The sequence below is a fragment of the Trifolium pratense genome, linkage group LG7 (assembly GCF_020283565.1).
Source record: "Trifolium pratense cultivar HEN17-A07 linkage group LG7, ARS_RC_1.1, whole genome shotgun sequence".
NCBI lineage: Eukaryota > Viridiplantae > Streptophyta > Magnoliopsida > Fabales > Fabaceae > Trifolium > Trifolium pratense.
Window position 1 is genome coordinate 4,497,966 of NC_060065.1, and position 13,089 is coordinate 4,511,054.

Genomic DNA, 13,089 nt, shown 5'->3' on the forward strand with positions numbered 1-13,089 from the left:
TTATACGATGACCTTGCATAGGGATGCCATCAATGAAATATTACACTAAAAAGTTCTTGAAAACTTCTGTCTAGTAATTTTTTTTTTCTCCCCTTATTTTTAGAGATTTGATTTTAATTAATTACTAGATTTTTTTTTTACTAAATTACTAGTAATTATTTAATATATTAATTATGTGTAATTATGTGATTGGTTGTGTTTAATCATTAATTGTTAGGTGTAGACTCACTCAAAAATTTCTCGAGTTTGTTAATAAAAATTTTTTATTGTTAAAAAGAAGGTGTGTCTTACGTTATGGTGAGTTCGTTAATAAAAAAAATTGTTGGTACTAAAAACTCATCATAATCACATTTCACATGCACACAACACAATTAAGGATTAAATTTGCAGTGTATTTGAAAAAAAGGTTACCCTAACCCTAATCCTAATCCTGCTCAATTAGGTTGCCGAAATTAAGTGTATGCAACCGTAAAATTATTATCTCATGATGACAGGTATTTCAAAACAACTCCAAATTTATGCCAGCAGAAGAAGACCACATGTTGATAATAAGTTTATTCTGTCTAATAATTTTAAGCCTAAATTTACTAGCATTCCAATTGTTAAGAGTCCCACATCGGTTGAGAGATGGTCTGACTAAGTGTTTATATACTAGAGGCAATCCTCACCTTACAAGCCGGTTTTGTAAGGATGAGTTAGGCCCAATTTTTAAGATGGTATCAGAGCCTCTCCACGTTCCGTTGGGCCACCTGTTATCAGGTTTCCGCTATCGGACCACCTCCACGCACCAAGCCCAATAGTGTTGGGCGTGAGGGGGTGTGTTAAGAAGTGTTTATATACTAGAGGCAATCCTCACCTTACAAACCGGTTTTGTAAGGTTGAGTTAGGCCCAATACTCATTTCTAAGATGGTATGAGAGCCTCTCCACGATCCGTTGGGCCACCTGTTATCAGGTTTCCGCTATCGGGCCACCTACCGTTTATATCCACGCACCAAGCCCATCATTCTGTTATCAGGATGTTCCAATCTTTCCAATAAATTTACTAGCATTCCAATGTTGAATAATAATAATAATACTTGTTTTAGAAGTTGCTCAATATCATCATCTAATAGTAATAATCATCGATCAATAGTTCATTCATGCAGTCATTTGTATCCAATCTGCAACCTTTTTGATGATATTCGAAAACTAGTTTCTAGAATGTTGGCATCATCAGTATTACTCTTGGCAGTTATGACCTTGTCTCTGCTCTGTATACAAGTAGTTCCTGCAAGTGCAGCTTCATATGGTAGAATGGGAGGCGGTTCTGATGGATCATCTCGGTCCTCCTCCTCGTCGAATCATTATAGTTCAAGCTGCAATTGTAAAACACCAACTAAGAAGAATAGGCGGCCTAGGTCTTGTACTATTTGTGATTGCTATAAAGAAAAGAATCAAGGCAAGGGTAAAAGTTGTGCTGATTGCAGTTGCTATAAAGAAAAGGAGTGTAGTAGTAGTAGAGATCAACTTTTAACTTCTAATTGTAATTGCAATTGCCACACACCTTGTGAATGCTCTTGCCACATTCCGGAAAAAAACAATTGCCATACCACTCCTTATCATTTTTTGCATTGGTACAGTAATATGTGTAATTCTCGAGGAAGATAGAATTGGCGACAAACATCCAACATTGATGGATGAATTCAGATGGGGAAGTGTAATCATGCTTCAGGTTTGATAAATAAATTTTAGTATATAACTAACAATATTTTTTGTGCTTGTAGAATGTAGATATATATATGGATAAATTTTTTGTTTTCACTTCTTTTATATGTGTGTGTGTGTGTGTGTAATCAAGGTTGGGTTTTGAATGTTTAAGAACTTTTGTTGTTTAAAAAACTTCATTCTGTTGGTGTTTCTTCAGCTGCCCTCTCAAGCTTCACACAAACATCCTCAGAGTAATCATTATGAACCTACATGTAAAAGCCAAAAGCATTGGGACATGATGATTTCTCACTATGTACATTATATATCAAAATTGCTAACTAGCATATGGGTAAAACGTACCTCCATCAACTTCCCAGTGCCAAATTTCGGTGCTTTGAGGTTCTTAACTTTGCGAATATAGACATTTTGGAGTAGGAAAATTTTACAAGTAGTATTCTCAATCTCTCTGATTCCTCATGATTTTTAGCCTTTTGTGATGAATCTGCAAACGTGATATTTCATTATTACATTTGCCACTAGCTAGTACTTGAAACTAGCCAAAGTAATTATAAACAAAGACCAACCTGGTGAATCTGTCTGGACTGATATAGCAAGGCTTTCTTATTACTTTCAAAATGAAAATGGCTTGCATATATACTTGATCAAGAATGTAATAAGCAATAATTAGCTTATGATTTGGCAACTGTATCACACTAAATTAAGTCAATGCAAGTACATATACCTCTGCTGTTCACATTTTGAGCAATGTGGTTGGTTATTAATGGCAAGGAGAAATGTACTAGTGTAGCCATCAGTTTGTTGAGTAAACCTGAAGGTCTCTGGACTAATCTGTTATGGTCAATCACTCAAAACCATTTTCATTCTTGATCAGAATGTAATAAGCAATGAAAATGGCTTGCATATATACCAGTTTACTTTCTAAAGGCTGCTCTTCTTCAACTGTTTCCAGCCCTTGATTAGCAACTTGATTTTAGCACTTTCACTAAATCACTTCCTCTTTTGCGATTTTGTATAATGAATTCGTTTAGGCCTGTAACTTCTTCCCGTTTGAACCCCTCGATATATATAGTACTTCAAGTGAGAGCAATGTCTTATAATGAGAGATGAGAGGAATAAAAGATATTCATTAGATTAGATGTACGGTTTCGATTAGATTTATAGCTACCACCTTGAATAATCCTAAATAAACATATTGGGTCGTGCCATCGTCTATCAACATCCTTACTTCAAGACGTACTACGGTCTCTAAGTGTATAGATCGGCTAATACCTTAAGATTAAGTTGATTTGCTTCACGTAAATTTCTTCCATCAGCTCCATAAAGAAACCAATTATCATAATAATTATCCTCATCGGTCAAAAAAGTGTTATGGAGGGGGAAGATTGTCATTGCACATCCGGCTACCTGAAAATCACCATGCACGCCCAATGAAATTCCACGAATCAAATCATCATGAAGCTCAACTAAATACATCTCAGCCCGATATATGAACTTCTGCAATATGTCCGATCGGATGAGTTCATATATCGGACCCGATGTTCATATATCGGACCCATATCCCCAAGCTCAACCTGAATAGCATCTAAGGCCGCAAGATCGTTCACATACCGATGGTAGGCAAAAGTAAATAAAACATGCTCAACCAACGCTCTAGCTACCTCATCATAATCCATTGTTTGGGCAGATCTACATTGAAGTTGAACCGATAAACAAAAGTAAAAAAGATAATTAGTAAATCAAATACTAGTATTTTATTAGTAAATGGAATATACTTCTAAAAGAATATAAAAATCTAAAACAGTAAAAAGAAATATTACATATAATAGTCGTATATTTTAATTCAAAGACCAACACATTACACATATCTTACTGCTACACTGACGGATCATATATAATCTAAATGACAAGAATAAACTAATTAAAGAAAGATGGGGGGTGCGACATAAATCTGGGCGCTGAATTAATAAAGAGAGTATGGGCCCAATACAGGGAGGCCCAAAATATTTCAACAAAAAATACAGTCAAACAAGAACCAAGATTGAATCAGTGTTGTCGATCTAAAAATTCTAGGTAGTGTTATCGATCTAAAAATTCACAAAGAATCAAACAATCATTAGGTAGTGTTATCGATCTTCGAAATTATGAGTATTCAAATCGAAGCTTGTGATATGTTTAAAGCAAAATATTTAGTGTTTGATGAATAAGTAACTAAAAGTTAATGATTAAATTACGAGGGTAGTGTTATTAACATATATGTTTAAAGTATTTTACTTGGACTTTAAACATATACGTCAATAGATATCAAGTATACCATATCAATAAATTTTACTTGTACATTAAACATTCATGTCAATAGATACAATATACATTAATAACAATTTTACTTGGTTAGAAAATGTGGCCGAAATTTTGGCGATGATGAGAATTACATCATCGATCAAACAAATTTCTCAATTTTGAACTAAGGGGGTATTGAGGATAATTCAAAGTTGATTTGAAATTTTGAAACATATGTACTATTACTTCGTGATTATCGGGATAAGTAAAATAAGTTCAAATGATAGGATAAATAGGTTAATAGTGTATGTAAGTTTAGATTGCATTTACCACTTGTCTACTACTAAAAAGGTTAAAAAAATTAAATAAGGCCAAATTACACTACATGTCCATAAAAACGCGTACGAACCTCTTTATTTTGAGACATTATGTAGATAGTAATTTGTAGATATCTTGTAGGCCAATTCTTTTGTAGATAGTTTTGAAAGATCTCTTGTAGGCCATTTTACAAGAAGTAAGGACTTTGCATAATCTTGGCTTATCATGTGTAGCCAAATGCTAAAGATATATAGTGAAGCTCTTTCATCGAATTGCAGAGATATTGTTCAAATGATGCAGGTATACGGTCCCTACTTACCGCCAAAGTTTTTATTGATTTATTAATTCTTCCTATGATCTTTAAAGGTTATCCAACTCAAGTGTTATGTAAACTTCTGGAGCTTACGTGGACTAGGTTCGTAAATTTTCAACTTCTAATATTGAACATTTAACCTAACGTAAAAATAATATTAAAAAAGCAAGGCAGTTCCATAATAAAGCAAGGTATAATAATTAAATGTGAGTACAAGTCTTACGCACAACAATTACGCACAACAATAACAGAAGAGCACTATATGAACAGTTACATAGACAATATAATTAGTCCAGAAACAGAGCTGGGATTGGCTTGTTTTGAGTAGACAGCAAAAGCATGAGCATATTCGTGCTCTGGGACGCGGAAGAATGTTGGAGAGGGGTGACTGTCTAATGAAACAACATAAGTGCGGCAAGGGGATTCCCGGAAGGGAAGGAGGGTTTTTGTGAAATAATTTAAATATAATAACCTTAGATCAATAGATACAAGTTATAGCATATTGTAATATTAGAGAATATATGGGAACGGTTTACCTAGAATGGCAGCGGACCTGAGAGAGTAAGAGAGTTGAGACGGTGTTTCTACCTCTTACTGATGAGTCCTTATGCGTGTTATGTTTTCAGTGTGTCTAGCTTAATGGGATGGCTAGAATATATACTCATCAGTGGAGGCAGGGACCTCTCAATAGGCTGACTAGAAAGAACGGCCCAACTCATCACGGTCCGTTCAACATTAAGCCTTATAATAATGACAAGATAATATATTTGATTTTATACACATTTAAATTATTTTAATAAACTATTTAAAGTGAATCCAAAATATTCAACAATCTCCCACTTGGATTACTTTAATCAGTGCGAAAGAATAAAGCATCGAAGAATTCTGTTAGAAAGAATGGGTCACCATCTTGGTGATTGGGGGAGCCTTTGAGCTCTTGGGGCTGATAGCTATTGTTATCAGTTTGTTCTCTCTGTTATTTTACATTCCACCATTGCAGTACTTGTAATTGTTCACAGATTTCATTAATATAATTGCAATTTCCTTTTCATACTCAATTTTATTCTGTTCTTTGATCTGAATCCCATCACATAGCTGGAAACACAACACACCTACGACCCTAAACCCAACAAATACATATTTAATCGGCATTGTACAAACTTCTGTCCAGTCAGAAGATCGGAGTATCTATCAAGATGGCCAGATGCAGGATCAGATACAGGAGATCTCCCAACTGCTTAGTCAACACAAAACAATGAGATAACCCAAAACAATATGGAAGATGTGCTGATTATATATATATATATATATATATATATATATATATATATATATATATATATATATATATGGAATAAAAAAACAACTACAATACAACTGATTATATATTCCAATAATCAAGTCTAAAGATAATATATATCCAATGAAGTCACTGCATTTTGTTCAGATCGAAAAATATATATCCAATAAGCAACAAAGAAATTAACAACTTGTATATATAAATCATATAAGCAATCATTCACTTAACTATCAGAAAACTGGATTAATACATATAGAGTTTGGTCGAACTGGTAATGCCACTCAAGGTCAGACAGATAGACTACGGGACTATTGCCTGCAGGACAATATAGGGTTCTTAAAGATAATGTGAATAACTGTGCAGGACAAACTCACTTAGTTTTGGTATCTGCCCGAGCCTTTTTCTTTGGGTTTCGCCTGGTCGGAAAACTAGCCAGAGAATCACCTCTCTTCCTTGGTAACTTACCTTTGTCTGGTGAATCCAGCTTTTGCCTGCTGTAAATTCGCGCGAGATCTACTTGGGCTTTTTCCAAGGCCCCTGGCTAAAGACATGACATAAACGAATATTTAGAGGAGCTAGCCACTATCAAGAATCAAAATATAGGATTACAAGAAACACAAACCTTCATGTTTTTGAAGAATTTGTCAATATTCATCCGCACACCACAAATAGTCATTGTGAAACTCGAGTGATGAGCAAGCAATTTTGGCTTTACATACTATTTCATCCGCCGTAAATGGGTTAAAAAGTGCAAGTGAATAACAATGTTCACCACCATCCATCGCTGGTGGAAGATATTTAAGCAGGAAGTCTATCAATTCCTTGGGCACTCTGTCTACAAACAACATAAGCATTGCTGCCTAAATACAACAATTTATAAAAAAAAATAAAAAAATAGACAGTGTGATTACGAGGCTAGCTAGCATGAGTTACTATAATCTCTTGGGATATTACAAAGGTAACTTTAACAATTTTTGAAATATTTATATCATTAATTAGCGGTCAGTAGGATAAGAAAGATTAGTTCAATTACTTGGGATGTTGAAGATACTAGTGATGTTATTAAAAGTCATCATTGCTTTGCTGCTATCTAGGAAATTTGTAATTAATATGTCTTGGCCTAAAAAGGGCATACTTGTGTATTTAAAAAGTATAACCCTAAGAAATTGTATCATTTTTTCTACATATTATTTTATATATACTTTCTTTCATCTACGAAAATCAACAAATGCTTTCAAGAGCCTCAATGATCTTTAAAGGCGTATGAAAATTTAATAGGTATGACCTGCAACCATACATTAATTTTTTCTCTAGTTTTCAATGGTGAAAATTACCAAGTAGGCCTATCAAATGAAAGCTTTGTTGTACAACCTCTTCTTTGATGCCGAAAATTACCAAGTCCAGACTGTCAAAATGAAAACCTACTTGAGAGGCAGGGTCGGCTCATCCTATAGTAGTATTATAATTTTGAAAAATTAATAAATGGTAAAAAGAATTTACTTTTATTATTTTTTAAATTGAGAAACATTTTTTATAATCACATAGGCTATAAATGAGATGATCCTAACATTTGAGAAACATACCATTGCCGTCAGCGGTGAGGTACTTCAGAGCTTCCTCATCAGACAAAAAAGCATGACAAGCAACTAATTGAAAGAATTCATCAAATCTTTTGATATACACCTCAGAGGCTACATAATTTCTCTCAACGTTATACACGTCAAGAGCTCGGAAGACAAGGTATCCGCATGACGATTCAAACAACAAATATACGGGCAGGTTCTTCAAAAAAGAATAGTCAGATGGTTAAAGTCTAGGAAAAAGACAAAAATAATGATAAGAGACGAAAAATTATGAAGTGAATGAAGTACATAAAATTCGGTTAACCTTAAGCTGTTCATAAAGACAAATACGCCCCTCAGGACTCCTACAATCATAAATTCAAGAAATCAAATAAGCCAAATTTCAGTTAACTCACTTTTCATTAAGAACCAAAAGTTGGATTAGCGAAAAAATGAAGAAAAAAAAGGTACCTATGTAATTTTTTTGATGTCCAAAACTCGTCGCTCACTAGACAACTTTGATCAATCTTAGCAATCTGAAGTTGGATAAATAACCATATAAGACTACTTTTATTTCAATGATGATTAAACAAAGGTGAAATTGGACAAAGGGTTTGGAGAACCACTCATTTCTTCACAATCAAATCAATTCAAGTTCTTTTCCTACCAAAACAACAAAACGTTCTCATTGCTCAGCCATTGAACTACACATAATTAGTTGACCAGAACAACATAAAAACGATCTTTGTCAAACAGTTGTATCAAAACTTTCCACAAAAACATCGATGTAGTAGCAGGAACATATCTTCACAAGACAATTCAACTTGCAAAAAATTTTGGGTTAGGGCCATTAAATTTTGACGATTTAGGGAAACAGTGGTATGTATATCATATATGCACCTAAAAAACGATGGTATTTGGTGGTGCATATTTCTTATAAGATACCCTTGCTTCCCCCCTGTTACTTAGATTAACAAGATTAACACCACATCCCGACTTAAAATAGAAGTATGACCACTAATATGAAAATTTAAAACTTCAACCACTTTCTTAAAGTTTGGCCATAGAAATGCAATAGACTGAGATATATTCTTAGACTAATTGTTGGCACTAAACCAGCCTTGGCAAATTGAGTCATAGATCAAACACTCACCTCCAACGTGCGAAAAACACCACTAACATACGCATGGTCTCTATCAAAAGGTTCCAAAGTGACTCGCTCCATTCGCTGGAACTGAACCTGTTGCCCTTCGGTCAGGGAACTAAACACACCATCACCTCGGTTTGTTGATTCAATGCAATTGCCCTGTCATTTACACTGGTTTGTAACATGGTTCACAAAAAGTTCATGAATAAAATATTATCAAAAGAATACATCAAGATATAATAAGAAAAAAAACCTGGACATAAAGCATATAATGTCCACCAGTTTTAAGAAAAAACATAGCATTTGAATATGCCGCATGGACCTGACAAATGAAGACAACAGATGTAAAAAGGAATCAAACTTTAATGGATATCAAATGCACTATATATACAGTCAAAAATACAAATACTGTAAGACTAATGAATTGAGTCATGTCCTCCGTGTTGTCAATAGTTGGGTTCTATACTTTCTCTTATTATTTGGCTCCAAAATGATTTCTAAAAATTTAAGAGACACAACTCTTTCATTTTAAGGAGTCTCTCCTCCATCCTTCTTTCAATAAAATTTAAATTTTGCAGCAATGTTTCTGTGAGTTTTTCCTCTTTAATTTCAATCAAAGTAAAAAGTCTGAAGATATATTTATAAAACATCATGGACTACTTTTTAAGGCTAATCATTGACTTGTTTATTATATTGGTAACACATAAAACTGATAGATAATATATATATACATATATATAATTAACTCTAACTTTAAATTAAAAATTACATAAAATAATTTAACTTATAGTTTAACAACTAATAATCAATATTTTATTGAGTTTCACTAATTGAATTTGAATGCTGCTACTATTCTCTGATGAAAGGAAAAGATGAGCAAGACAAAACTTTGTAATATAGAAAATAATAATGATGAAGATTCAAAACACAAGATTAAAAGAGAGGGGAAAGTAACCTGTATTGGACGATCAAGAGCAGCAAACAGTACATCCACAATATTAATCAGCATGCGGTATTGCCATGGAGTCGGACTAGTATAAACAATTGGTACAATATTGAACCGTTTGTTTTCGTCTGCCATGTCTAGAAGAGAGTTGCCATTGGATTCCTCTACTACATACACCATGCCTTGCTGTGGCATACAAAACATAGAATAAGGCATATATAATAATAATAATAAATCGACAAAAATGAAGGGAAATATGTAATATAGGAATGAAGAAGAAAGAAGACTGACAGGGCCAACAATATCAGAGATATGTGATATTGTGATTCCAAACTGTGCATCATCTCGTGAGCGGACTACGAGTACACGTGAACCAGGTTTCTGCAAAACATATGGATAAATCACAGAAATGAGTGGATCTGGATAGCATAGCTAGCACCCTAGAAACAGTACTGCAGCAACTCAACTTACAATCCATATATTTTGTGAACCAGAAAGAATAGCAGCAGCCAATCTGGATTTAAATGGATCCCATTCTCTGTACTCCACTGTGCCACCATCCTCATCCTGAACACAATTGCATTATTATTATTAATATCTATAAAAAAGTAATTGCATTAATTAATTAATTGATTATTATACCTGAACAGAGAAAACCACGTCTTGGTCGAAAGATTTAACACCAGGTACGAGATTTCTAGTATAAAGGAAGCGGGATTCATGATCATCATCATCATCATGATCTCCAGCAACATAAACCCCTGGAATGCGTGGATGTGGGAGTATGATACAAGGTTGAGGCTTATAGGGTCTTTGGGGAACGTTAAAAGAGGGAGTAGGTGGAGGAGGAGAATTTCTCAAAAGGAATCGCAACAGAACCAGGGTAAGATTTCCCGGTAAGGAGGCGGTACTGCAAATGAATTTGTTCGATTGACATTTGTTCGATTGACATGATTTCTACTCTGATTAATGTTCTTCCGCGCCTAACCCTAGGGTTCCGACCCCTTTTTTCCTTTTATATTCAATTCAAAAATTATATTTATTTATAAAAATTCAAAATCTTCAATATAAAATAATCCTTACAACTTCAGATTATTAATAATAATAAATTATCAAAAATAACAATTATTATTATTAATATATAAAAAGTAGAATAAATTTTATTATTACAGTTTAAAATTAATAAATTTATTATGAAGAAAAATAATTTATAAAACATTCGTGCTTTTTATATTTGGAAATGGCCTCCTCGTTGTCTTTTATTTGACATTATCATTTTTGTTATAACACTCCAGCTAATTTGTCTAGAATATTAGCCGAGAAGTAAATAAAAGGATCGGGATATGTTAACATTACTGAATTAAACTCGTTGTATATACCCATAATGCATAAAAAAGCTTTGTCATTATACAAGTATCGACTAAACTGAATGATAACATTCCTGTCATAATGTAACTTAAAACTTACATCAGAGCCGTAAATAAACAGTCAATACTATGACACTAACTTATACAACAACTTAATAGAATATACAAATAAACAATGACAATAACATCCAATTCCACTTCATTTCTTCTAGTCCATAGCTCTCTACACTGCAACCTGTTTATCTGTATCAAAAGGGAGTGGGGTGAGACAGTCACTTTGTCTCAATGGATTCCTCGCTACCCAACTATCTCTTACGAACCATTTTGGAATCGATCGTTAATGCACTACATTCATAAAAATGGCTTAAACATAATAATAATTCTCTTAATAGAAACTAAAGATGTATCACACAATAGTTATCTTGATTCATTTTACAGGAAGCTTCCGAGGTGAGTATATCTCGAAAGGTCCACTAGGATGTTCTCCTCTTAGGATGTTCTCCACTACCCGTTGTGACATAGCTATGCCACGTTGGTCATTTACTCACATTATTTCCTTATCTTAACAGATTCCTACTAATGTATGGAAATCTTACTATAGTTGAAATTATAATGATTTGTGGTTTGGGTGTTAACCACTAATCTACTTGACTATTCTAATTTCTCAGTGTTCTTAACTTAACAACCATCCCGGGGTAATTCTAACTATCCTGAAGATCCTGATTCAATTCCTAAGTCTAACTGATTTCAATACATGTATGAAAGTCCGTATCGTGGAATTCTAGTCACTTATAGTTTTTATAAAATAAAGTTCATAGTTGAGGATTTTCAGTTGAAATAAAACAGTCATTACACCTCTCATATATAAGCCAAAAGGTTTTTCATAAATTATCTTTGCTTGCACCGGTTCAAGGGTCCTATGCATCGATGCACATAATCCAGTTTTTAAGAAAACAAGACATCTGACTTATATGCATCGACTCAAGTTTGCCTTGTACTGATTCAAACTCACTCAGGCCATGCTTAAGCCGGTTAACACAGCGTTTGTACCAATCCAACGTTTCCCAGATTTTTAGAAAACACATTTTGTGCTTACGCACCGGCTCATAAGGTGCAGAAAACAGATTTTTGCTTCACATGGAACCGATTCAACCATGGAATCCTGCATAACTCAGAATAGTGTTCAAGTCCAATTCAGCTTATATAATCATAATTCATACTGAATTCCACATATTACAGTAAATTCATCATGCAGGGCTTATTTAAAGTGATTAATTAATCAGTTAATGAGTTATCCTAGTTTAATCCTAAACATAACGTAACTTAAGTTGTCATGCATAATTTATATTTGGGGATAACTATGGAACTATTCTATTAAAGTGAGAATTTACTTAAAGGAACCCACCTGATATGGTTGATGATGAACTTAATGATGATTACTCAAAGATGCAAACTTTTTCTGCATGAACTCCTCTTAGCTTCAAACATCCAGTCATTAACTTCTTAAGATTTAGAAGCTACAAGTTGTACACTATCAAAAGACATCATCACCATCCTACAATTCTTTAAACGAAGCTCCAATCTGCCTCTTGTATCCTTAAACATACATATATGCAGCCCTTCATTTCCAAGAAAAGCAAAAAACAGAGGTTTTTCCCTTTCTCCCAACAAACCCATTTCGGCTAAGCCATGGAAAATGGAAAGAGAAATTGGAATAGTCACTTACTTTGATTCTTACACACCTAAAAGCTCAAACCCATAAGAAATTTGTGCATACAAGTTAGAATTTGAACAACATGAATTTAGGGGTTTAGTTTGGGATTCTCGTACAAAAGTGAGGGATAGAAGAAGCTATAACTGAAATTGGGTCTTCCTTGGGTGATATTGAAAAGGGCTAACATGCATTGGTTTTTCTTTTGAAGGATTAAAGGAGTAGAAACTTGAGTTGGTAGATAAGAGAGTTGGAAGGAATTGTTCTGACTTTTTGTTTTTTTTCTTACTAGACCAGGTTGATTAAATAACTAAAGATTCTTGACTTTTTCTCTAAATGGTGTCTCTAATTAACATTGTTATTATTAATTAGAGTTGGGTCGTTACATTTGTTGTATCAAATATCGATAGGCAAGGTGACCCTCTCTCACCCTATCTTTT

General features: G+C 33.8%; 1 protein-coding gene and 1 long non-coding RNA gene across 9 annotated transcripts; both read right to left on the minus strand.

The window, feature by feature from the left end:
- Window positions 1-1,064: 1,064 nt before the first annotated feature.
- On the minus strand, window positions 1,065-2,781 carry LOC123898367. Its single transcript, XR_006805308.1, has 4 exons — window positions 2,430-2,781; window positions 2,272-2,344; window positions 2,048-2,189; window positions 1,065-1,953 (listed from the first exon to the last, which is right to left on the minus strand). It is a non-coding gene; the product is annotated as an uncharacterized LOC123898367 (long non-coding RNA).
- Window positions 2,782-6,033: 3,252 nt separating this feature from the next.
- LOC123898520 (rRNA 2'-O-methyltransferase fibrillarin 1-like) lies at window positions 6,034-13,089 on the minus strand. Of its 8 annotated transcripts, none has more exons than XM_045949501.1 (12): window positions 12,344-13,089; window positions 10,214-11,283; window positions 10,043-10,138; window positions 9,863-9,952; window positions 9,581-9,757; window positions 8,879-8,947; window positions 8,632-8,784; window positions 7,950-8,014; window positions 7,804-7,843; window positions 7,500-7,698; window positions 6,539-6,751; window positions 6,034-6,457 (listed from the first exon to the last, which is right to left on the minus strand). In XM_045949501.1, exons 5-11 carry the CDS (start codon window positions 9,749-9,751, stop codon window positions 6,561-6,563), a joined length of 888 nt encoding a protein of 295 aa, XP_045805457.1. In that variant the 5' UTR covers window positions 9,752-9,757; window positions 9,863-9,952; window positions 10,043-10,138; window positions 10,214-11,283; window positions 12,344-13,089; the 3' UTR covers window positions 6,034-6,457; window positions 6,539-6,560. The 8 variants fall into 8 exon arrangements, 6 of the variants coding, with proteins under 6 accessions (XP_045805457.1, XP_045805454.1, XP_045805453.1 ...); XM_045949498.1 differs by having other exon boundaries at window positions 6,034-6,453; window positions 10,214-11,181; window positions 12,344-13,087; XM_045949497.1 differs by having other exon boundaries at window positions 10,214-11,181; window positions 12,344-13,087.

What these genes read in the sequence shown, in the direction of transcription:
- LOC123898520 (XM_045949501.1), bottom strand. Translation starts at nt 9,751, where the DNA reads ATGGTGTATGTAGTAGAGGAATCCAATGGCAACTCTCTTCTAGACATG. An exon ending in ATTATATGCTTTATGTCCAG is followed by an intron (nt 8,785 to 8,878) that starts GTTTTTTTTCTT and finishes TGTAAATGACAG; the next exon opens with GGCAATTGCATTGAATCAAC. An exon ending in GTGTTTTTCGCACGTTGGAG is followed by an intron (nt 8,015 to 8,631) that starts GTGAGTGTTTGA and finishes ATCCAACTTCAG; the next exon opens with ATTGCTAAGATTGATCAAAG.